Raw genomic sequence first — 26,850 nt, forward strand, 5'->3', positions numbered from 1 at the left:
ATATGCTAAATTTGGTCTGGAGCCAAGTGGGTTTCTTAAAGGCTGAGCTCAGTCATGTGACAAGTGAAACTATCACACACCTGCTCAGAGAATTAGTGATAACTTGTTGGTTGAACCAGCATTCCACTCTGTGGAGGAGGGCCCAGTCAAACCTGTTTAAACTTGGCTTAATAACTTCCAGTGAAAAACTACAAAACAACTTGTTGAGCAGAACAAAAAAACGCAAGAGGAACAGTGTCACAGCAAATTTAAATCTAAGCTGAACTCAGTCTTTATGGTAAGTCCTTTTTGAAGTTAAACAATTTTATGCACACCTTCACTTCAGCCGGTCAGCACTGAGGAAATGTTTGGATGGATATTTGTGATCAGGAGCAATGGCAATAGTGAAGCTGTCCATGCCTGCATGCAGCATAACTTGGATAACATTCACACTTGGGCTGATAAGCAGCAAGTAATATTCTCATCACACAACTGCCAGGCAATGACCATCTCCTTCAAGGGAAAACCTCTCCACCTCCCCTTGACATTCATAATACATTGTATTATTACTGCCCAATTCCCTGCCTTCAACATCCTGCTGCAGGCACGGACAGCTTCATTATTGCCAAATAAGAAATCTGCTGGAAAAAAGAGCAGATACTTGGAAAGGGTTGGGCTTGTCTACGGTGCCTTCCTTGGTTGAACTGCCTGCCTACAAACACCATAAGGCTCAAAGACAAAGAATGGTCACTGTGACTAGGTTTGTTTGCTTTCACCTATACTTTGTCCTTCAAATGTCTAACATTGCAGAACCAGTAGCTTGTGTTTCTACCAGGGTTAGTTTCATAAAACCTATGTAGTAATGTATCTCCTCTTTGGAACTGGATTAGACATACAGTAAATATTACAGTATTTTTCTAGTTCTAAAATGAGCATAGTGATTGGAAAAAAATTAGAAACTATGTATGATTCTAACATTTGCCCTTCTGTTTTTTACGTACTTGCCCCTCTCTACATTTCACATCTTATTTTGCCTTTCTGTTTCTTCCTTCTAATTAACACATTAAAGCTGTGTAAATCTGTTACTGGAGACACGGCAAAAATTACACACCCTTCTCCAGCTGAAAGGGTGCCAAGGATCATATATTCCTGCAACAGCGAACAGGAAAGGATTAATAAACTTGCAGGATGGGAGTGTAATTGACAAATCAACTTCAATATAGGTAAGTGTGAGATGTTACATTATGGCAGGAAGAATGAGGAGGCCACAAACTTAATTGAACAACAGAGGGGTCTGGGTGTAGAGAGACAAATCATGAAAAATGGTGACACAAGTTAATAAGGCTATTTTTTTAAAAAGAAGCAAAGCAGTGGAGTTATTTCTGGAGAAATATAATTCAAGAGCAGGGAAGTTATGTTTAAGTTTTTTAGAACTTTGGTTAGACCACACTTGGAATGCTGTGAACAGTTTTGCTTCCATATAGAAAGCAAACAGAGATACTGGAGAGGGTGCAAAAAAAAACTGAGTGGTACCAGAACTACAATCAGAATTAATTGAACAGGTTGTGGCTCTTTTCTCTAGAAAAGTGACCAAAATATGACCTGATAGAGTTTTTAAGATTATGAAAGCATTTGAGCGAGTAGACTGAGAGAAGATGTTTCCAGTTATGGTGGAGACCAGGGGCAGAATTTTATGGCTGAGGCGCAGTTGGTGGAGCCGCACATCAGCGCTTAAAATGTCGTGCGAGTGTCCCTACGTCATCGTGATATTTAGGTAGGTGGATGCGCTTTGCAGCACAACACACGCCTGTCATTAATTAAAGGCCTTGTTAAGGCCCTTAACTGGGCAGTTGAAGTTGATTTTGAGGAGCCTGTGCGATCTTTGGCTCGGTGCACGGGCCCAACAGGCAGGTAACTGATTTTGTAACAAACCCCATCGATGGGCGGGATATGTCGACTCAGAGGGGTTGTTCATGTTTTTTCTGAAGTATTTATTGCAGCAAGTGTTTTAAACTTGCCTGTGTGACTGTTAGCAGTTCACATCGATTTCCAAGATCTTTTTGTGTACTTTGAAGCTTCAGCTCACCAGTCTGCAGACAGTAATCTTTATCGGGCCTGCAGCTTCCAGAGGCCTCAATTTAGCCTGGGTATGTGTTCTGACATCTCCACTGGAGGCAGCTCCTCTGAGGAGGAAGGGAGGGATAGAATAAGGAGGAGGCCAAGTTGGACAAATAGCCTCCAGGGGAGCCACCTTTGGGAGGCCAGGCGCAGGCACAAGGGGCGCAGGGCCAAGAGGTTGTCCAAGGTGGAAGGGGCTGCAGAAGATGCCACTATCCTGCTGCCAGGGTATACAGGCGGCGAAGCAGCTACCTCAATATGTCTGAGGTGCAGTGCCGAAAGAGGCTCCGTCTTTCAAGGGAGACAGTCAACTATATCTGTCAGATGATTGGCCCTGAGATCTCCCCTAACTGTGTGGGTGGACACCCCATGCCAGCGGCTCTGAAGGCCACAGTTGCCCGTCATTACTATGCATCTGGCTCCTTTCAGGGCTCAGTGGGTGATCTTTGTGGTGTCTCCCAATCAGCTGTACGTACTTGTGTCAAGCATGTCACAGACACTCTGTTCAGACGGGTATCCACCTTCATCCGCTTCCGCTGGGACCAGGCCAGCCAGACACAGCGAGCCAGAGGCTTTGCGGCCATTGCTGGCTTCCCCCGTGTCCAGGGTGCTATAGACTGTACACATGTGGCCATCAAGGCGCCAGCAGGTGAGCCCGGTGCCTTTGTCAACAGGAAGGGCTTCCACTCCATGAACGTGCAGATAGTGTGTGATCACAGGATGCAGATTCTGCAAGTCTGTGTAAGGTACCCGGACAGCTCCCATGACACCTCCATCCTCAGACACTCCCAGGTGCTAGGGCTCTTCAGTACTCCAGCTCGACTGGATGGTTGGCTGCTGGGTGACAAGGGCTATCCCCTGCGAAGGTGGCTCATGACGCCACTCCACCGTCCAAGAACAGAAGCTGAGCAGCGGTACAATAGGAACCAGGGCACCACAAGGGCTGTGGTGGAGAGAGCCATCGGTCTTCTCAAGATGTGGTTCCATTGCCTTGACCGCTCAGGGGGCGCACTCCAGTACCCCACAGATCGCGTCTCTCTGATTGTGGTAGTCTGCTGCACCCTGCACAATCTTGCGCTGGAAAGGGAGGATGCAGTTCACGATGAAAACCTTGACGCCCTGGATGCGGCTGCACAGGATGAATCCAGCAGTGCCTCAGAGGATGAGGAAGCACAGGGCGATGATGAAGGGCAGTACGCTGACCTGCTATTAACCAAGGAGGCAGGGACATCCGGGACACTTTAATCCAACGAACCTTCAGCTAGCTCCACACACATGGATCAGCAGGACCAGCATTGCCTGGCGCTTCCACATGTGGCACTTAGGTGCTACATCTTCCCCCTCATCGGCTGCAACTAAGGGCAGAAACATCAATGTCCATTCAAACACTCATGAGATGTCTGTGAAACATAAAAATGCAGCACAAAGGAAACACCCTCAGCCGTGGACAGAAAAGTGGACTTTATTCTGTATTCTGTCCAAGATAAAACACAAACATCGCTCAGACATACATCAGTATATTTTCCCCAATCTAGGGCCAACACAAAATCACCAGTGAGAAACCCGTGGAGTGCCTAACGTGCCTCGTGCTTTTGTTTGCGAGTGCTACGTCTTGGTGCCGCCCCATCGCTGGGAGTGGTTTGTGAGCCAGCTGCTGACTCTGCTGTCCTGTTGGCCTCGATGACCTTGGTGGGCATCCTCTGGCCCATGGAGCCTGTGATGGCCCCGCCTGGGAGGGAGTGGCCAGTTCCAGAACTGGCACCTCCCCAGTTGTCGCAGCCTCAACAGATGCAATGTTGACTGGCAGAGGGGCGGAGGCGCTGCTGCCCCCATCCGGAGCACCCTGAAAGGAGCTCACAGCATCGTCAGGCAGCTGCTGCGCTAACGTGAGGTCACATTGGACCTCCCTGCTCACCGCAGATGCATGGGCACCGAGCGGCGACACTTGGTGCCCAGAACATCTCTCACATTGGGAATGACCACTTGTGGCCATTACCGCTGTGAGGGCTTGCAGGTCAAAGTGTAACCCAATCAGAAGAGTCTCAATCCGATTGAAGCCCCTCTCCATAAGAGTCGCCAATCTTTCAGTGGAGGAAGCCTGAAACTCTGTCCTGAGGTTCATGCCTTCACTTACACTCTGCCTGGACTCCTCCACCACAGAGATCAACTGAAGCACACCCTCATGTGACCCTGTCAGATGCTCCCCCGCTTGTCCTGCAGCTGCTGCATTGTTGACATCTCCAGAGGCACATCAACAGTACCGGACTCAGCATATGCCTTGTCTCCTGCAATCCTCCAGCTGCTGGTGTCATTGGCACTCTCTGTCCCTGTCATCTCCTCCAGCGATTGTGAAGTGCCCTTTCCACTGTGACCCGGGACACTAGCCAACGTTATATTCTCAACCGAAGTGTTTGTGGCTGCGCTGGTGCCTGGCTGGCTGAGAGGATGTGACGCAAGTCGCACATCTTGGCCCTCAGGTGTGGAGGGGGCACTCCGGTCTTGTTGGCCGCGGCCATGCGGTGGTGATGCTGAAATTAACAACAAGGACAGTGCATCAGTTAGTGTTCAGTCAGTAACACAATTCATCCCTTTCCCCCCCAGGCTCATAATGTGCTCAACCTTCAAGAACCTAAGGAGACGAACATTGGTGGGGTGGCAAATAGTCAAGAGGAGGCCCAAACATTAGACGCACATACAGACAGGCTGGTCAGATGGCCTAAGGAATGCCACATGGAATGTAATGTGGATAAGTGTTCGGTTAAGCTCTTGGACAAGACAAGCAAGGTACGGGAATACGGGAGTAGTGGTAGGACCATGGGAAGTCACAACAGTTACAGGGACCTTGCTGGGCAGACCCGTTAAGGTAGCAGAACAGAAACATAAGGCATTTAACAAGGTTGAAGCCAGACGTGCCTTTATTAGCAGAGGAATAGGATGTAGGAAAAGGGAGGTCATGTTGCAAGTGCAGAAAACGCTGTCGAGGCCACAGCTACACTTCTGTGTTCAGTTGTGACCTGCGCTTTATGGGAGGGATGGCATTGGAGTGGGGAGAGTGTAGAGGTTCCTGACCTGGATGCATGATGGCCTGGCGATTTGGAGTGATGAGAAAACATTGCAAACACTTGTGACATTTGTTGTGGATCACAGGAGATTGACAGGTCACATTATTGACCTTCATACCATTATGAGGGACATAGACCAGGTGGACAGAAGGCAACATTTCCCCTTGGCGGAGGGATGACTAACGTGATGGCATTTATTTAATGTGAGGGGCATGAGGTTGACAGGTGAGCTGCTGAGGACCTTCTGGACAGAGTAATGTGGGGCGCAGAGGCTGAAAGGGTGGTGGCGGTACAAACCCTCCTAAGGTGCAGTAAGTCTTTGGATGTGCAGTAGCAATGCCATGGCCTGTTAGGCCATGGGGACAGTGGCCAGAAATGGGATAAGGTGACTTTGGAAGGTGCTAGAGACACACATCCTCAAGGGGCCGAGGGACCTTTGTGTATGACCCACACGTCTGACTGTATCAGTCTGTGAGTGAGCAGTGTTGCTGCATTAACGATTGCAGCAACCATCAGTGCTTTGGGTGTTGGGGAGACAGAGTGGATGGGACTGTGGGCCTCAAATAACTGACCCTGCACCCCAGCCTCACCGACATCTACCGACCTGGCCGCCTGCCTCCTCCCCAGCTCCATGACCTGCTCCTCATAGGTGGTGAGGTGCTGCAGCACGGCGTGTCCACCACCAGTCTGCTGCCGCTCCCTCATATTGCTCTCAGTTTTTGCCTGCAGAACAGAGAAGGGGATTTATTGGGGCTGATCGCTCATGTACTCTGCACATTCACGCCGCACCCCAACCACAGTGACCCATCTGAGGCCTCCAGTGGCTCCTGCCCACACTACTGGTGATCAGTCCCCAGAAGATAGTGCGGCTGCTCCCAACCCCCTCCCCCAATGGACACCTTGGACACAATCGGCTAACATTCGAATAACACACGGGTCTTAGCAACCATGGCAAGTAGGCGCAACTAGGTGCGGTGCCAAGGCCAGCAGATGGCTCTTGGCCACGACACCTTGAGGCTTCCCTTACACCATCTCATCACCATCAATAAGACATGTGTTGGAGTTCTGAGTATGTGTCAAGCTGCCTCCCCTGCAGGTTGCCCCCAGACTACTCAAATATGACAAACACCAACATATGCTGCAGGGAGAACCCATCTTCTCCTCAACCACTAAGGCTGATGTAAGCTTGGTCACTATCTGTTTGCCCACCCAGCGTGCACCAAATGCCCGATGCAGTAACGGCACTAAGACATGGGGGTGGTGGGGGGGGGGGTGCTCAAAGGCTAAGGTTAGCTACCTGCTGGGTCAGATGGCCAAGGCCGACATGGTACTCACCCTTCCAGAGCGCAACAAACCATTGAAGCACTTGCGGCACTGCGTTCTGGTGCACCGCACAGAGTGATGGGAGCTTACAGCCTCCACCACCTCCTGCCACGCCTGCCTGGTGACATGGGGGGGTCCCTCCTCCTCCCATCCTCAGGAAACAAGACATCCCGATGGTTGGACAGCTCATGGAGGAGGACAGCAAGGCAGACATCGGAGAACTAAGGGGCACAGTGCACCCCCCCCCCACCCCCCGCCACTGGCCTTCCCTGCAGCCTGCCCCCCCTCCTCCTCCTCTGCCCACAAATCTTGTGTTGACCTATGACTGGCCTGGTGAACAGCCTCAAGGAGGCTGCCTGGCCACTCTTTATATAGACTGCCAGTTCCCCATTGGAACTGGCAGTCTGAACACGCCCGCCGCCGATTTAATTTTCCTGTTGTACACGGGAGCTGGAACCCCGCTGGGCAGGCCTTAATTGGCCCGCCCGCGCAAAATGGCGGCACAGCCTGTTTCGGCCCACCTGCCTGTCAAGCGCAAAACTCAGCCCCAGTGCTCGGGGCCATAAATATAAGACAGTCACTAATAAATCCGACAGGACATTCACGAGAAACTTCTTTACCCAGAGTGACTTGAAAGTGGAATTCAGTATCACAATAAGTACTTGAGGCAACTGGCATAGATGGATTTAAGCAGAAGCTAGATCAACACACGAGGGAGAAAAGAATTGAAGGATATGTTGATGAAAAAGGATGGGAGGAGGCCCATGTGGAGCATAAACACCAGCATAGACCTGTTGGTTGAACTGCCTGTTTCTGTGCTGTAAATACTTGGTAACACCATCGAGCACAACAGGCCTCAGATCCTCCATAATAGGAACTGCACAATGAAGCCTGGATCTATTCTCGGTTGATATTCACACAAGCACACTTTCCAAAAGAAGTCCCCAGGCATTGGCCAAGAGTAAGAACCATGGCTAAACTCTTCCCAACCACTGGGCGCTTTCAGTTTTCAACCAGAAGAAACTTATGGTTCAGATTTTGTGCAATCAAACATGCCTTGTATCTTGCAACCAGCAAAGATGTAAGGGAGTTAAACAAAGACCTTGCTCACAAGCCAGAGAGCTGATTAAGTGATGCTGTAAAATAATGATCTTCCAGGCCAGCTAATGTGCAGAAGGAGAGTGTATTCAATTAGAGGTTAAACGACGGAGGGAGGAATAGCAATAACTGACAAGGGAACTTTACTGACAAACAATGATGCCTCTCTGTTCACTGCACTGCACTGAATGACACACAAGTCCTGATTTGTACTATACAACTGCACAAAAACAAACCAGCAACACAGAAATAGAATGTGTTTCAGAACCCCATCCCAGACAATGGGTCACAGTTCGGCTGATTCTTCCCTCTCTAACCCAGATGCACTGAGGTGAATTAAAATATCCCACTGCCACTTGACCTAAGATAACCAAAGTCAGCACAGAATGAGAAGCAAATCTGGGACTTTTCCTGTTTCTTGTGTCCCATCTATACACCATACAATTCATTAGTTATTGCAGGAAATAGAGCATTTGGCATCTTGTAATCTGTTGGTAAATACCTTGCCTGGAAACGCAAAGTTGCTACTATCAGAATTTTAACTTTTAATCCTTTGAAATTGCTTTATGCTTTCTTCCATTTCTTTGTAACATTTGCAGTCCACCTGAGTTGCCATAACCTGTTCAGCTTTATGCAGCTGGCCAATTTAGAAGGAACCAATCCCTCCTTTGTTTCTTTAGTGTCCTCCCACTGAAGCAGGATTGTCGTACAAGCAGAAACTTGTCTGCAACCAGCAATAAACAGGTTTGCACTGAAGTCAGTTCCACTGCAAATTGTGGAGGAAACTCATTATTTCAGTGCTTCTTGCCTGGACTTGCACCAAACATCATTGAAGACAGCACAATGTAACTGACAGCTGTCAACAGGTGGTGGTGCTGTTTGTGGTGTTCCTCATCCACATTGGGAGTAACTGATTTGGTTTGGAGACAATCAAACGACGATGGATTTGAAGTGGAGTACAGTTTGGTTTCAAGTAAGGAATTCACTTAAAATATATTTCTGGGATATCGGTTCCACCCATGTAATGTCAGTTTCAGGACAATAAGAGCTGTTCTGCTTCCTGTTTGAACAGCTCCCAGCTGTGTTGTTCACTTTTTTTTGCCAGTTTCCTCCCCTCCTTCTGAAGGCATCGAGTCTTTTTTATAGTGATAACAAAAATTTTTCTTGTCTGGTGAGTCTGGGCCACGAATGTCAATGTTTGAACATCGGGGCTCGCATCAAATGTAATCTTGCTCTCTACCGACATGTGAGTGCATGCATATACTTTGTAGTAGGGTGACTGCATAGCAATCAGGAGCAAGAATTCTAGCCAATTTGTCCCCCACACTTCAGAGGCATTGTTGCCAATTCTGCTACTGTGGCTGAGAGCAGCTAACTGTACACGTTGGAAATTGAGCCTCAGACCATCATATTTGCATGATATTTGACCACTTCACATTCTGGAGTGAACACCTGGCTTACTTATCCTCACTTAATGAGTGGTCACAAGTTTTGTAAGGTCAGAACAAGTTTAGATGTGATTCTGTTAGGAATTGTTTTTGTCCCCTGAGAGGATAGTGGACTGTGGCACAGGCTGCCAGCACGTGTGGTGAAATGAATTAATTCACAGACTTCCTTCAAGCGAGAGCTGGACCTGTTTCCGGGTGCAGCAGAGATCACTCCGTGTAAAAGGTTGGTACTGTGTGATCATGCTCAGACTGGTCTCCTGGACTAGTGCACCTAAGGGGCTCTGAGAGATATTTTGCAGATTTTTTTCCTGGTAATTGGCTTGGGTTTTTATCTTTTTTTTCTCCTCCTGGCAATTGCATGGCTTTTATGTGGGGTTGTGAGTGTAAATATTATGCTGCACAAGGTATCACAGTTGTATGGGACAGACTGGAAGGATTAGTGGGTCTTCTTGTGCCTGTTATTATTTGTGTGTTTTATTAGAACCATTCTGTAACCACCACCATTCAGGAGGTTCCTCAGTTTGACCTGTCCTCTAATTAACCCTGCTGCTCTTCCAGAAACCACCTTACTTTTTCCTGAAGCCATATTTTGTTAGTTTGACTTTCCATAAGAGGAACCTTTGTGCAAATCTGTGTCTTACCACTATATGACAAAGCATGTTTGCAAAAAACATTGGTTTACTGACCCACAATTAGTTTATTATTAAAACAATAAGCTCAGGTTTGATGGATTAAATACTTAGCTTAGTGTAGTAGTGAGCCACAAAGGGCCAGGTTAGCCGATCTGGGCATGAGTGACAATTTGGGTTCTGCAGTATAACCTCAGATGCTCATAACAGAAAATAAAATAGAGTGGAAAGCTGGAGTGGACAGGATAAGGTGACCCTGTAGAGAATCACCATGCTGATACCTACTGATTAAATTTGCATATCGAGAAATATCGACCACTTAGTTAAGATGGTTGAAAGTTGCTGGTGCCATACCAGTGGAACTGTACCCCAGCAGGAGGAATCTGCATCCTGTAAAACAGGAGAGAAAACTGGAGGGAGAGCAATTCTTCACATTTTTGGTATAAAAGAGAGCATGAACAATGCTCCATGATTCTTGTCCTTTGGTGATCAAAAGAGCTGAAATACTACTCACAAGTGATGCATTTGGTTCACTTGTAGCTAAATATTAGAACCCACCAGAGGAATCATGCTGCTTTTATTCTCTTTCTCTAAATCTAACAAGCCATTATTTTTTTCTTACTGAAGGAGCTGTGCAGGTTCATCCCCTATCTGCTGAGCGTCTGTATTTATTTTGTATTGGCACCGCAGTCTTCCTGCCCCTTGTGGATGAAGGCCCTCCTCAAATGCATACCCATTTTGTTTCTGTGCACATACATCTTGACCCGTGGAATAAACATGTGCACACATTCCAAAGCTCAAAAGCTTATTGCAGGCCTCCTATTTTCAGCAGCAGGAGATATCTTCCGCACGACTTCTACGCAGCTGTATCACTTCTATGGTAAGTGTGGGAAAATAGATGAATGGTTTGCATTTTGCATAAATAATGTTGCACATTTACATATTTCATTCAGAAATATGATTTTTGATGCTCAAACTTTAGGAATTATATTGTTGGAGGGAGGGCTCCAGTTTTGATTTGGCCTTCATGATATTTGGTTGAAAGAATTGGCTCCTATAAGACACTAGGTAGACCTAAGTGATAATCCCAAAAGATAAATAGTTCAAGAGTGACCTGATTTGAAACATTTAAAATAATGAAAGGAACTGAATAAAGGGTCGTAATTTTAGAATCTAAAGCTCAACCAGATAAAAAACAGATTCAGAAAAAACATTTCCACAAAATTTGTTGTGGGACTGCAGACAAATATCAAGAAGAAAGCTATTTCCTTCAGTCACCACCACACACTCTGTGTCTTAGAAACCAAATTTATCTTCCTCCATGAATACTCTGAGACTGATGCAGACTTTTGGCAAATTTGGTGTCATGTTTGACACCTAGGCCAGAATTTTCCAGCAACCCCGTGGTGGGGCCGGTGAACCATTGAAATCTCCATCCACATCAGCGGGACCAGAAAATCCTGTCAGCATTAGAGGCTGGAAAATTCTGGCCCTGGATGAGATTCCGATGCTGTATCCTCTCCTTAACCAAAATCTCCTCTTTTCGCCACATAACTTTTGTTTGCCTCCAACCATGCCTCAGACCATCTACTGCTGAAATAATTATCCATATTACTGTTATCTTCAGATTGACTATTCCGATGCTCTCCTCACCGCCTCCTACCCAACAGCTTCCAAAAACTTGAGCTCACCCAAAGCTCTACTGTCCATATCTTAACTCACACAAAATCCTGCTCATCCATCGCCACTGCTTGCTGCTCTTACCCTTATGTACAAATCCTCCAATGGCCACATCCTACCTATCTATGGAACCACCTATAACTGCTTGAGATTTCTGCGTTGCTCCAATTTTGGCATCGTCCTGACTCTCAGTTTTCATCGTTCCATCACTGTCTGCCATGCATTCAGCTGTCTAAGCACCAATCTCTGGAATTTCCTGGCTAAACATCTCCTTTAAGATGCTCCTTAAAACATAACTCTATCACCAAGCTCTTGGTCACCTTTTTTTAAATTCATTCATGGGATGTGGGTTTCGCTGGCTAGGCCAGCATTTATTGCCCATCCCTAATTTCCCTCGGCATTTAAGAGTCAACCACATTGCTGTGGGTCTGGAGGCACACGTGGACCAGACCAGGTAAGGATGGCATATTTCCTTCCCTAAAGGGCATTAGTGAACCAGATGGATTTTTATGACAATCGGCAATGGTGTTGTGGTCATTATTAGACTTTTAATTCTAGATTTGTTACTGAATCCAAATTTCACCATCTGCCTTGGTGGGATTGGAACCCAGGTCCTCAGTCTTTGGATTACTGGGTCTCTGGAATACTAGACTGCCTCCCATCTACCATAATATTTGTAAAATTAGCAGATAATGCTAGAAATAGGCCAGGTAGTATCTGAAATCAGAATAGCCTCAGTGCTTGTTGTCTCTCTTAGGGTCAATCAGCTAAGCTTGTCAATCCTGATACAAACATCTCTTTAGGTGGCTCAGTGGTCAAACCATATCTGCTAATGCTCCTCTGAAGTGTATTATACTGGGCAGCTCCTAGAACTGAGATGCATTTCAAAGTTAATTGCAATATTTCCCTGATGTATAAACACATCAGCGAGCTTAACACTAAGTTTTATAAATCAGAAAGCTTGAGGTTTGATAACTAGTCTTTGTCGAGTTAGCTGATCTTGGTTGAGAAAGCAGTTGGGGTGCCAGAAGTGGCCTCAGTACTCTTTTACCCTCAGAGAGAAAAAATAGTTGGGCTTCCCAATCCTGGAAAGATCCAATAGAACCAACTATACATTGTGCAGATGTCAAACGAGGGCTGCATCAGACTCCATTGTGATAGCATTTGCTGTTCCTGCTCAGGTGAAGAACAGCCACCTGGCTATGTACCAGAGATGCTTCACAATAAATCCTTAGCTTAAGGAGAGGAGGCAAAAAAAAGTCAAAAACAAATGCAAAATGCAAAGTTTTAGGTAAACCGTATTTGTCTAGAAGTCACAGATATATGGGAGTATCAGAGAAAGATGGTGTGCAAAAGCATCACATGTATAGAACATAAACAGAAAATGAAGAGAATGGAATGATCGAATGTACAGGAAGTTGTTTGTTCTATTGTTTCAGGAGACTCCATGTTTGGCCTCACACATGTTTTCTACATCTGGATGTTTGGTGCAGAACCTTTAAATCTGCTGGCAGGCTTTTACCTGATGGCTATTGGCACCATATACTTACTGTTCCTCAACAGATGCCTTTGGGATCAAAAGCCCATCCAGTGGACAACCTACATCTACATCAGCTTAATTGGAACTATGGCCTGGCGTGCTAGCGCTGGTGCACTCTTCAATCAGCACTGGTCTTGGATAAAATTATCTGGTACTATTGGAGGAATGCTTTTTATGGTATCTGATTTTACCTATGCTGTCAGCATGTATTGCTTTCCTGCGTCCAACTTTGGATTGATTGCAGCTACCTATTATGCAGCACAGATGCTTATCTCACTTTCGGCTGTAAACACTAAGAGTCAGGTTATAAAAAAGTGAAAAGAAAGGAACTTGCCATTGTCTTAAACTAAGAAGGGTTTTGCTGGCTGTGTGTATGTCATTCTGCACCTGATAAGATATTGAGGTAATGGCTCATTGAAAATAAAAGGTCAATTATTTTTATTGAAGCAAAGACGTAAGCCTTATTCTTATCCTCACTTCCCCTTCTTTTAGCTCAAACCAGCAAAATCCAAAAAAAATATTTTCCCATAAAAGTTTGACTCTGCTTGAATGTGCAACAATCACATCACATCAGCTATGATTGGAATTTCTGCAGCGTATAGGATTTTTCATCAAGTACATTTTCAGAATTACATAGAATTTACAGCATTTCCTCTTCCTACCTTTCACCCTATTAAACATATCCACATCTACTCCTTTCTCCATCATATACTTATCTAGTTTTACCATAAATGCACCTAGGCTATTCACCTCAAGTAGTCCATGTAATCATGAGTTCCACATTCTCTTAACTCTCTCCATCATGTACTTACCTAGCTTCCTCTTAAATGCATCTATGCTATTGGTTTTAACCACTGTTTTCACACCACTCTCTCCCTCATGTATTTACCTCAGTTAATCTTTAGTGCACCTACGCAATTTGCCTCAACTACACCCTTTAATAGAGTTCCACATTTTCAACACTGTCTGGGTAAAGAAGATTCACCTGAATTCCTTACTGGATTATTAGTGACTATTTTATATTGCAAGTTTTGGACTTCTTACAATGCTATGGGATCTTTAAAACACTGCCTTGGTTCAACGTCTCATCCAAAGGAAGGCACATCCAAAAAAATGGTACTCCCAGAACCCTGTACTGAAATGTCAAATCCATCATTTCAAATTCATGGTGGGGCTTGAATTCATAAACCTCTGAGTCAGAGGTCACTTGAACCAAGTTGATAGCAATATGAGCTGTGGACTTCTTCAAGAATACTCACAAAATGTAGAGGTTATTTGATATGCTTCACAATACTGCATTAATTACTGATGCTGAAGTACAAAACTGCATTTTAGGCAAATCCTGAGAAGTCCAGATCTCTAGGCTGGTTGAATGAACCTCCAAACTTTACTGGAGATGCTTAATTTAATAAAATCCAAGTTTGCTGGAACCTAACTATTCACCTTCAACAGTCCAAAGACCTGAACAACAACACTGAAAATGCAAGTGATGCATGGCCATGTGACTCTACAGAAAAGATTTCTGGGAGAATGGCCTGTGGTCAAGGGGTAATGAAGCTTTTTTATTTCAAGCTGTGCATTTTGATCAGAATTCTGAAATACAACTCTAAAAATCCTATGAAGGATTGTGCCTAATTTGTATTATGATCTGAGACTTTCACCGCTGAAAATAATTCAACAATTGGTGAGGCCATCAAAGTTGCGCCCAATCCTACTCTGTTGATAACTTCATGCACATTTGTTGGCAGAAATCACTGGATCCTGAACAGGACTTAGAGTATTGGCTGATATTTCTACTCTTTAGCACAGAAATGCTCAGTGCTGCTATTACCACTATTTGTCATACCGTGAAACAGGGATTAAAACTATGGCAATGAAAATAAAATACTGTGGATACTGGAAATCTGAAATAAAAACAAAGTGCTGGAAATACTCAACAGGTCTTGCAGCGTCTTTGGAGAGAGAAATAGAGTTAACATTTAGAGTCGAATACGGCTGTTCTTCAGAAAAAAATTTTGAAGAAAAAATTCTGAAGAAGAGTTATACTCAAGACAAAACATTAACTCTGTTTGTCCACAGGTGCAGCCAGACCTGCTGAGTATTCCCAGCGCTTGCTGTTTTTATTTTATGTACGAACTATTATCTTCTGGTTTGTACAGGTCACCTTGTTTTACTGGTGTTGCAGTTATTTTGATGATTTACATATTTCATGAGAAGAATTAAAATTAAGTAAAATGGGGAGCTGTTGCAGATTATGGTCTGCAGTGCATGCAACCACCAGAGATTAATTCTCTGTCCTGCATTAAAATATCTATATTCTGGCTGATGGATACAAATATCTAAGTTATAATATTTTAAAAAATCCAAATCCTTTGGAATGATTTTGTGGTATATAATTTTAATCACTACTGGAAAACTGCTTGGCTCTGAAAGCATAAGATTTTAGGATGGGTTTAATGCAGAGGTTCGAAATGGTGACAAAATACTGGGGAGCAGCTACCCACCTGCATCCTACATGGAACAGAGTTTAATAAAAGAATAAAGCAATAGCAAGATACGTAAAGTGTGTTGTAAATAATAAGGGAAATAGTATATAAGAAATGCATTTACAAGGAGTATAGTAGCACAGTGGTTATGTTCCTAGATGAGTAATCTGGAGAATCGGTAATGATCTGGAAACATGAATTTAAATCCCACCACAGTAACTGGGAAATTTAAATTCAATTACTTAAGTAAATCTGGAATGAAAAAACTAGTGCCACTAGTGGCAATCATGAAACTACCAGTTTGTCTTAACAAACAGTCTGGGTCATGATGGGAGAGAATATGTGATCCTTATCTTGTCTAACCTAAATGTGACTGTGTTTGACCCTTGATTGGCCCTGAAAGGGTCTAACACACTACTCAGTTGCATTTAAGTGGGTGATTCCCACCAGCATTGCAAGGGGAGACAGTGCTATATTGGTACTGCCATTGGACTTGTAATCCAGGGGCACATGTTCAAATTGCATCAATGCAGTGTGTGCCAATTAAATCCAATTGAAAATGGTGCCATTGTGCAATGGTACCAGAAATCTGTCATAACAAAAAATAGCTTCTCAAGGGCAGTTGTAGATGGGCAGTAAATTCTGGCCTTGCCAGCCACACCAATTTCCCATGAATCAATAATAAAATAACAATAAATAATTTTACCAATGTGAATGAAAAAGGGTTTTAAAATATCCCATCACTTAAAATAAAAATACGTTATTGAGTAATTAGCAACATACATTCAAGTGATCATCAAGTTTGTTTGTCATTCATTAGGTTGCTGAACTGGAACTTGACAACAGGAGTCACTCTAATGCTAACTTTTCCTGTCCCTGTCCAGGGTACTAACAGCCAAGTTTGCTCTGAAATGCTAAACTACATTTCAGTTCCAGTGGGTTTCATTATATATTCTTGTAATGTTCCCTTGTGGACTTCTTTAGTACAGAAGTGAACTCTTAAAATAATTGGCTCTGTTAAAAACAGTGCAAAACTTAGTTTTAAACCCTTTCCACAACATGCAATTGAAAACATGTCCAAAGCGACTAAAGCCCATTATATTCCTGTTATCTGTGAAATTGGTACCTGTACTCCCTCAGATGATTTGATGCATGGTTGGTTGTTGGACAAAAGAAGTCCTATCTTCTGATAAGTATAGAAGCAGGCAAAGCTGGCTGAACAGAAACACAAATCAAGTGCCCCCCCACCCCCCCAGCCCCCACCCTTAAGAAGTAACACCATTAATCTTTCCAAAGAGGAGGATATGGTGGCATGGTGGTAATGTTAATGGACAAGTAATCCAGAGGTCCAAGCTAATGCTCTAGGTTCACAGGGTCAAATTCCATTGCAGCAGCTGGTGAGGTTGTGCCAAAATTGGGATTACTGTCCCATCGACCAGTTGTGCATCAGTCTGACATAGTCTTAGTCTGTGAATCATACTTTACAGACAGTGTCTCAGGCACCACCATCACTGTCCCACCAGGATAGACCCACCAGAAGCAGCAGCACAGTTGGGAGGGAGTTGCCCTGAGAGTCCTCAACACTGGTTTCGGAACCCATGATGTCTCACGGAACCTGGTGAAACATGGGCAAAGAAGCCTCCTTTTGATTACCACCTATGCCCCCCTCAGCTCATGAATCAGCATTCCTCCATGTTGCACACCAATTGGAAAAAGCACCAAAAGTGGCAAGGTTATAGAATGTACTTTGGGTGGGTGACTTTAATGTTCATCACCAAAAGTAGCTCAGTAGTGCCACTACTGACCAAGCTGACCAAGTACTGAAGGACAAGCAGTATGCAACAGACAGAGCTAAGTGATCTCACAACCAACGGATCAGATCTAAGCTCTGCAGACCAGTCGCATCCAGTTGAAAATGGTGGTGAACAATTAAACAACTAACTAGAGGAGGAGGCTCTACAAATATCCCCATCCTCAAGCTCAGCACATCAGTGCAAAAGACAAGGCTGAAGCATTTACAGCCATCTTCAGCCAGAAGTGTCAAGTGGATGATCTATCTCGGCCTCCTCCTGAGGTCCCCAGCATCACGGATGCCAGTCTTCAGCCAGTTTGATTCACTCCATGTGATATTAAGAAACTGCTGAAGTCACTGGATACTGCAAAGGCTATAGGCCCTGACAACAATCTGGCAGTAGCACTGAAGACTTGTGCTCCAGAACTAGCCAAGCCCCTAGTCAAGCTGTTCCATGTAACTATAACACTGACATCAACCCGGCAATGTGGAAAATTGACCAGGTATGTCCTGTATGCAAAAAGCAGGACAAATCCAACCCAGTCAATTACTGCTCCATCAGTTTACTTTTGATCATCAGTAAAGTGATGGAAGGAGTCATAAACAATGCTATCAAATTGCACTTAGTCAGCAATAACCTGCTCACTGATGCTCAGTTTTGGGCTCTGTCAGGGCCACTCAGCTCCTGACCTCATTACAGCCTTGGTCCAAACATGGACAGAAGAGCTGAACTTAAGAGGTGAGGTAAGAGTTGCATTGAGGCAGTATTTGACCAAGTTTGGCATCGAGGAGCCCCAACAAAACTGAAGTCAATGGGAATCAGGGGGAAAAGTCTCCGCTTGTTGGAGTCATACCCAGCACATCAGATGATGGCTGTGGTCATTGGATGTCAATCATCGCAGTTCCAGGACATGCTGCAGGAGTTCCTCAGGGTAGTGTCATAGTGTCAAGGAACTATTATATTTTCCTAATATTATTGTGGGATACTTTAAAGCAGGCTTGTGTGTGTGTTTGTGTGTGTGGTTATGTGTGTGTGTGGATAATTTAGTTAAACGAGTGACGGTTAGACCGCAAGGTTTAAATGATCAAAGAAATGAGGTGTAAAACGGGCATTTGAAATGGAGATGAGTAAGAGAGTGAGGTCTCAGCGGAGACAGTGTGAATGAAATTTGCATTTTTAGATAAGTGAAAAAGTGATTTTCAGAGAGACATGGAAAATGTTTACAACTGGCAAGATAAATAAGGCAAGGTTATTACGTAGATTTTTCCCAAAAGTGCTGATAATAGTGATAAACATGAAAGATTGTTATATTCTGGGAAAAGTAACTTCTAAAGACAAGTTGAAATAGTGGGATTTACAAATCAAAAGGGATAAAATATATTTAAAGAAGAATGGAAGTGTGAGGTGTGGCTGCATGAGATCTTGAAAGGTGACTGTGTGAAACAGACTTGGGGAAAAAGCCTCTAGTCACCCTGCAGAATTTTGCTGTTTCAGTAAACATAGTTATGTTAAAACCCTTTGGAAATCCACGGGCCAGCGGGTGCTTGTGGTAATATTGCTGGATGACTTTATAAATTTGAAATCTATTTGGACTGTTGCCTTAAAGGAGGTGTGTAGTTGGGAGTCTGGTTAAGTTAAAATCTTGGGAACTGTTATAACTGTGATCCTATTTTGCACAGGCAGATACTGATGTAGCATGAGGTGAAAATCACCCGTACAAGGAAACTACCATGTGCCCCTTTAATAGAGTGACACCGCTAATTGTTTCATGATTTGTACCCGGAAAATGGTTGTGTAGTTCAGAACAGGTAACATACATAAATACTGAATCTCATCCATAAACACAGAGAATAGAATCACTTGCATCCACTATTTACTGAATGTGTATATTCAGGCATTTCAAGGTACAAGGTTTCTGTAGCTACAGGAGGTGAAGGAGGGGGAGATGGGAGAGGTGAAAGAGGGGAGAAGGGGATGAAAGAAGGGGAGATGAGTTGAAGGAGATGGAGATGGGGTGTGAAGGAGGACGTGGGTGAAGGAGGACATGAGGCTGGAAGAGGGGGATATTGGGGGTGAAGGAGGGGAAGATGTGGTACGGTCAATTCTTTCCCATCCTCCCATTTAACAACTGAGCCTCGTCCCCCTTCTCGACAACTCTGGTACCCTCTTAAGTTTCACTCCGGGTTTACCGGAAGTCTGAGACATTAAAATGGGGTCACACTGGGAAAAAGTTTGGGAAGCATTGTTCTAGATTTATAAACTGAAATTGTACATAAGATTTAGAAAATATGCCTGTTTTATGTTTACTATTGACTATTTGTTAGACTTTACTGGAATCTCAAATCACATTTATCAATTAAATTACTTCTTAATAAATACAGCCTGTATCGGCAACCACTGCTCTTTCAGATAAAAACACAAAACTGCGGAGGCTGGAAATCCAAAACAAAAACAGAATTACCTGGAAAAATTACCTGCTCTTTCAGATCGCCTATTGCAGGGAATCATACATTCGGACACACAGAATTGTTATTCAAAATTTGGTTATGTTCACCAAAAATACCCTCTTTATTTATTTAATACCCATCATTAGCTTAATATTGTCTATAATGTAGGCATAATGCTAATAGTTATTATTGCCCATACCTTATCTGCGGAGCCAAGGGGCTTCGGTCCCTGCTGCGAAACCGTGTCCCACGCAACAGAATTGTGACAAAGGGACATCACGCCAAACTGGGCAGCATCTTTTCCGAGACTAGAATCCAATGTTAATGATTTTATCTCGTGTGTTGATTTTAATGGGTTTTTTTTTTCAAGTTGTTGACAGTTCTAGTTTCAGTCTGGGAAAGGTAATAATATGAGGGCGCATACTGCATTTCTGCTGTTGGAGGATGTGGATCAAAAGTCGTTTTAGAGGCACCGAAAGACGGTGGGGCAGCGACGACGAAGTAACGTGATCTCTTACGTCTGTGTTCAGAGCTTTTAAATACAGCTGGCCGAGGCTGTGTGGGAACAGAGTGAGAGGGAACCAAATGCAATAAAAAAAGTGTGGGGGACGTTTGTCACAGTCAAAGCACACGGCAGATAAAGTCAAATCGTAAAATATTCAGGGTTTTTTAATTGAAACAGCATTCTGTCGTTTCTTCGAAATACTCTCCAATCAAATAGTTTTGCAGAATTAGTTCCTGTGATTAATCAACTAATCGGAATCTGTATTCCGATGGAACAGTACAGCAAGAAATTTACTTTAGGATGAGAACTTAGCATTTTATTCGGGTTATGGCCGTGTTTCAGAGAAATCGCAATCGGATTCATTTGAACTACATGCTGCTCAAGGCGAACGCGAACTGACCAGAGAGTGAAGGAAGGGTGATGGCAGCGGTGGACTGTTCAACGTTTCGCGGCAACGGTACCTTCCCTTGCAACGTGAGCCAACAGGGCTTTTTGGGGGAACGCCTCTTCTCACTACCCTACACGCCTCGAACCACGGCAGGTATCGCCACTGCTATCAGCTTCATCATAATATTCACAATCATTGGGAATGTACTGGTCATAATTGCTGTGCTGACCAGCAGGTCATTGCAAGCCCCTCAGAACCTCTTCCTAGTCTCTTTGGCTGCAGCAGATATTTTGGTGGCCACTTTGGTGATGCCCTTTTCTTTGGCCAATGAATTGATGGGTTATTGGTACTTTAAGAAGATTTGGTGTGAAATTTATTTGGCGTTAGATGTCTTGTTTTGTACTTCTTCTATTGTCCACCTCTGTGCGATAAGTCTGGACAGATACTGGTCAGTAACCCAAGCCATCCAGTACAACTCCAAGCGAACACCGAGAAGAATCCGCTGTGTGATTCTGACCGTCTGGTTTATTGCTGGAGTTATTTCCTTCCCACCTCTAATCTCCATGAACAAAAATCTCGGCGAAGACGAAATTCCCGTCTGTCGTCTGAATGACGAGAAATGGTACATCTTGTCTTCGTGCATTGGGTCTTTCTTCGCTCCTTGTGTCATCATGATTTTGGTGTATATGAGGATTTACCAGGTAGCCAAGCAGAGGACGAGGAAGCCACCCGGCAACCGAAAGCCGGAGGGGGTCGGCGCCGCCTGCTGCAAGAAACGACGTCTGGCGGAGCAAGGATCATCCTCTCGTCCCAATGGTCAGGAGACGGGGACCAAGTCCAAGGACAAAGAGGAAGCGGGTAATTCTTCGTCCTCGGGCCAGGAAGGGTGTTCAAGCAAGCAGAAGTCGCACAAACAGAATGATCCGCTCGGCGCCACCAAACTAGCGCAGGATGAGAGCAACTCGAACTGCAAAAGGGAGGAAGAGCACTTTGGGAGGCAAGAGAAGCCTCGGACACCGAGTGCAATCAGGAGGAAAGCTATCCAGAACAGGGAAAAACGCTTCACTTTTGTTTTATCCGTAGTTATTGGCGTCTTTGTTCTCTGTTGGTTCCCTTTTTTCTTCACCTACAGTCTGACTGCCATCTGCCCGGTGACATGTTCTGTCCCACCTGTCATCTTCAAATTCTTCTTCTGGATCGGCTATTGCAACAGTTCCCTTAACCCCGTCATCTACACCATATTCAACCAGGACTTCAGGCGAGCTTTCAAAAAGATCCTTTGCCGAGAACAGAAAAGATCCCTCTACAGAGTCTAGTCAGCAGATTTGAAGACGCGTCGGGAGTTATTACCCAAAGAGCGAGATTTTTTTATTTTAAACCAAAAAAAATCTTTCCAAATAAATGGCATGCAACTGTACCAATGTCCTACCGAAACTAATGTTCTTTTGAAGTCACGAAATAAATGCGCTGTTGTTGAAGGAAACGCCGCAAAGTGATATGTCTGGTTGATTACAAAAATATATTGTTGTCTGTAGCTTGATAAATGTGTCGATTCTAGTAAGGAAACCCTTGTAAAATTGGAGTACGAAACAAGTTGGAAATTCACACTGTTGTACATTCCGACCACACCATCTCTTGCCTTTTTACACAGGCTTAAGGACAAATGCTCTTGTGCGCTTAGTCATTCTAAGAAGTCTGGAAATTGATCCTCCCTGTAAGAGAATACCCTGCCCTGTGTCTGTACTCCTGTAAAATTGCTTCTCATATCTATTAAAATGCAAAGACCAACGCCATATGTTTCATTTGCACCAGTTATAATACCAGAGCTAATTTTGAATAATTCCATTCAGTTTTAAATCAGCAATCTATGAAGGATATTGGATAGTGTGGAATAGGAACATTGTTTGCAGGTGTGAGGAAGGCTGCATAACTCATTTGGGGATAAAGTCATTCGCAGTCTCGCACACCTCACCACTTTAAAAAGGATAGGATTTAACATGGAGGCTTTTTTGATTGGACATTAGTGGACTTACTGGACCAGAAGTTGCTTTGAGACTTAATAAATATGCAGCGACATTTCGTATTCTCATTTCTTTAAGCATGCTGGAGAAAAATCTAATAAACGGGACAAAAATAAAAATACCTGGAAAAACTCAGCAGGTCTGACAGCATCTGCGGAGAGGGACACAGTTAACGTTTCGAGTCCGTGTGACTCTTCAACAGAACTAAGTAAAAATAGAAAAGAGATGAAATATAAGCTGGTTTAAGGGGGGGGCGGGTGGTGGGGGACAAGTAGAGCTGGATAGAGGGCCAGTGATAGGTGGAGATTGCCAAAAGATGTCACAGACAAAAGGACAAAGAGGTGTTGAAGGTGGTGATATTATCTAAGGAATGTGCTAATTAAGGGTAACTAATAAACGGGACCTTTTGTAGGTTATAATAGAGCTAAATTTTAACTATGATTACGGATACTCAAAAGGGTTTCTAAACATAAGGAATAGGAGGAGGAGTAGACCATTTCCGCCCTTCGAAAACTTAATTTCAGTTATACCGAGCGGAAGCGCAATGTTAGACCAGGTAACAGGAAAACTTCCTTTATAAAGAGGACAGTCAACAATAGAATCTGACGAGTGACTGCATATTATTGGACTTATATAGAGTGCACTCACACAGTAGCCATAACGTGCCTGTGAAATGGGTTTTCTTTGCTGGAAGCGTAAATCCGGAGTTACGACCTAAACTCCTGCCGGGATGAAACGGAGTGAGACTCTCTGGAGATGTCAGTCACACTCTGTTTTATTTCAGATTGGGTCCAGTCTTGACACCAAGTTGCACTACAGAAATTACCATTCCTTCAAAGCAGAAACAGCTTCATATTGACCCTAAACTGACAGTATGAATGCACAGTTAAATCATAGAAACTTGCATTATAGAGGGAGACCATTCAATCTGTTGTGCCTGTGCTGGCTCCCTGAAATGGCAGATAGGCTTAGTCCCATAACTCCGTTTTTTAGCTGTGACCCTATAGATTCTTTATCCTCAAGTAAATGTCCAATTCCTTTCGAAAATATTTTTTGGAATCTCAAGTAGAGGTTTCCAGTTTCCTTGAGTGAAAAAAAAAACTCACCATTTCCCTATAGATCTTTGATCTTAAAACCATCACCTCTGGTTCTCGACTCACTTGCCAGAGGGAAGCGTTTTTCTCAACCTACTCCATCAAAACTTCTCATGATCTTGCAAAACCTCTATTAGACGCTATTACATGCTGAAATGGTAGGAGGTTGAGTTGTTATTCTCAAATATACATGTGAAATGGAACTTGGTTATGATGCTCTTTCCATCCCTTCCTCTGTAAAGAACAGCCTGCTGACACTGTCGAGACATCCAGGTGAAGGACATCCTGAGGGCTGTCAGCGTTTGTGGAACTGTACCCCAGGGCCAGGTCATCATTTTTAGAAGAAGGGTCCCCGCTGACAATTCAAAGTGTAAGTTCTTTGCATACCAGGAGTTCTGATGCCTGCGATGTTCTGCTGCTAAAAGACAGTCTGCAGAATGGCGATATTGTAAATGTATGGCTGTTATTTTACAATGTGGCAATAAGACTGTACTTTTCAACACAGAGATAAAAACAAAAAAACTGCGGATGCTGGAAATCCAAAACAAAAACAGAATTACCTGGAAAAACTCAGCAGGTCTGGCAGCATCGGCGGAGAAGAAAAGAGTTGACGTTTCGAGTCCTCATGACCCTTCGACAGTCAAGTTCTGTCGAAGGGTCATGAGGATTCGAAACGTCAACTCTTTTCTTCTCCGCCGATGCTGCCAGACCTGCTGAGTTTTTCCAGGTAATTCTGTTTTTGTTTTGTACGTTTCAACAGTTCATAATGCATCTATGATTGATTTATTTTTGGTTGAAATTCCCATCAATAGCTTTCTAAGGCTGTAGTCAGCTAGAGCTCCTATACAATGCAGCATTGTTACATGATGAACTTAATGCCAAGCTTTGTGTTCAATCTGTAATTTAACACTGGTGAATTCAGAATCAGTGTATATAAAGGATTCCCAGAGAGAATTCTCCAAACATGATCTGATGCCGTAAGAAGGTTGGAGTTAGCTTAGAGCCCAGAAACCAACGGCTGACATAAATAAGCACACTGAAACTGTAATTAGCCTCAGACAAATTCAGCACCCACAGGACAACAAAATTCAGATTCTGCAGCCAGGTGAAGTTGTCATTCACACTGGATTAGCATCCTCTGAAACTTGCAGCATTGTTGCAAATGTGTATATTGCATTAAATAGTTTTGAGCTTTGAAAGGCGTCACCGCCAAGGATAACTTTATGAGGCAGAGTTAATGTAGCATTACAGAGCACAGGTGGTATTACACAAGGAGAAGACATTCCTGAAAGAAAGGGGCTTCTGCTTCAAAGCTCCACCAGGTCAGGAGATTGGGTAAAAGCCTCATAACAGGAAGAATGTAAATTTCTGGCATTCATTTAAAAATTCTTGGATTTGAGGCTATCATCTACATATATGTGCAACATGATATTATGCTAATAAATGCAAGTATTAGAATGTTCACATGAGCTGACATACCCCATAATATATAATTTTTGCACTGGACCACAGGTACTTAAATATTAGGATTTATGTTTGTCCCCAGTAAAAACATTGCTAAGTGCCACATACTAGTGTATAAATTTGAACACCAGCTCTGTATCCAACAACAACATCCTATATTTATATAGTGCCTTTCATGTAATAAAACACCTAAGGCACTTCACAGGAGCATGATAAAACAAAATATAGCACTGAGTCATATAAGAAGATAAAATGGGCCTTAACTTTTGATCTCCCCAGCATCGTATTTGGACGGTACCCCAAAGATGTGCTGGGGAATCTCCTTTGGAAATTCCCGGGTAAGGGTTTGCATGGCAATTTCCCAGAAACACAAACTCCCTCTGGGCAATTGCACTGCACTGGGAACCATCTGAAAGTGTGATTTAAATGGGAAACTTCATATGGTTCCAATTGTGTTAAACCAATAGTTACCCAAAAAAAGTTAGAAGAATTAAAACCTCTTCTAACTTCTGGGTAACTATTGGACAGACCCAGACTAGTCCCCAATGGGACTTCCCCACACCTGACCACCACCCGCCCCCCCCACCCCCCTGCCAGGGGACTTGGCCCAGCCCCGACTACTCCCCCCCCTCCTCAGGATTCTCCTCACCCTCTGACCTCCAGGTGACTCCCCCTAACTAACCACCCACCCATGGTATTTCGCACCCACATGGGACTCCTCGCCCCCCCGTGGCCCCGACTCTCACCCGCAAACCCGCATGACCCAATGCCCCCTGCAGGCCAGGCTGACCTAATCTGGCCCCTGCACCCTAGCAGGCCAGACCCAACCCAAGCCCCTTCCAGTTCCGACCCTACCTCCTCCTGTCCCTTGAACGCCCGATCCGACTCCTCTGCAGGCCTGACCTGACCTGATACAGCCCCTCCCTCAAGAGCTGAAACAACCCCACCCCCCGCACCCTGACATGACCCCGTGACCCAACTCCGCCCAAACCCCCCCAGGTCCAAACCCACACCATACTCTGACCCCACTACCTCCAAGTTCCCCGCCCTCCCACACCCCTCCAGCCCCCCCCCACCATCCTCTGAGGTTCCACCCCCTGACCTCTGAATTCCCTAACCCCCAAATTGTATCCACTTAACTGAGACACTTAACTTCTCCCTGGCCTGTCAAGGACATTTAACTTTCAATGGGACCTTTAACTTACCTGGTTTATGGCAGCTAGTGCCGTTAAAAAAAAGGAGCGTGCCCTTCTTCACTTTGACGGAGATGGACTTCAACGCTGGGCCCCGGGGAATGCATTGTACTGACTGGATCTCTCCCAGCATGAATTGGAAGGTCAGGTGAGACAGCATCAGGACAAACTTCATGTAAGTAATTGGGCGTGGAGTGGTAATGCAACGCTGATTGCCACTCTGAGGAAGTTACGACCCATGAGGTCAGACGAACAAAATCTTGGTCAGATAGGTAGGTTTTAAGAAGTGTCTTAAAAGAGCAGCAGGTGAGCTGAGACAGGGGTGAAGCTGGTTAATGTTCCAAAGGTAGAAATAGGTGGTCTTAGTGATAGCACGAATATCAAGTTGGAAGTCATCTCAGGATCAAATATGACACCAAGATTGCAAACATATTGGCTTAATTTTAGACTGTCATCATAGCGAGGCTTGGAATCAATAGCTCAGGAACAGAGTTTGGATAAGGGACTAGAAACAATAGCTTCCCAATATTTAATTAAAGGAAATTTCTGCTCATCCAATGCTAGATGTTGTCTAAGCAGTCT

The 26,850-nt window shown here is 44.3% G+C and overlaps 2 protein-coding genes across 4 annotated transcripts; both read left to right on the forward strand.

The window, feature by feature from the left end:
* The first annotated feature begins 143 nt into the window (after window positions 1-143).
* Window positions 144-22,285, forward strand: adra2b (adrenoceptor alpha 2B). Its single transcript, XM_041210413.1, has 2 exons — window positions 144-277; window positions 19,974-22,285. The coding sequence occupies exon 2, from the start codon at window positions 20,529-20,531 to the stop codon at window positions 21,810-21,812; it is 1,284 nt and encodes a 427-aa protein (XP_041066347.1). The 5' UTR covers window positions 144-277; window positions 19,974-20,528; the 3' UTR covers window positions 21,813-22,285.
* LOC121290166 (lysoplasmalogenase-like protein TMEM86A) lies at window positions 674-13,323 on the forward strand. 3 transcript variants are annotated; one of them, XM_041210417.1, is made up of 3 exons: window positions 674-739; window positions 10,285-10,537; window positions 12,777-13,323. In XM_041210417.1, exons 2-3 carry the CDS (start codon window positions 10,366-10,368, stop codon window positions 13,193-13,195), a joined length of 591 nt encoding a protein of 196 aa, XP_041066351.1. In that variant the 5' UTR covers window positions 674-739; window positions 10,285-10,365; the 3' UTR covers window positions 13,196-13,323. The 3 variants fall into 3 exon arrangements, with proteins under 3 accessions (XP_041066351.1, XP_041066348.1, XP_041066350.1); XM_041210414.1 differs by lacking the exon at window positions 674-739 and adding an exon at window positions 8,297-8,553; XM_041210416.1 differs by lacking the exon at window positions 674-739 and adding an exon at window positions 9,077-9,251.
* Window positions 22,286-26,850: the final 4,565 nt, after the last annotated feature.

Source organism: Carcharodon carcharias, chromosome 17 (genome assembly GCF_017639515.1).
Source record: "Carcharodon carcharias isolate sCarCar2 chromosome 17, sCarCar2.pri, whole genome shotgun sequence".
Taxonomy (NCBI): domain Eukaryota; kingdom Metazoa; phylum Chordata; class Chondrichthyes; order Lamniformes; family Lamnidae; genus Carcharodon; species Carcharodon carcharias.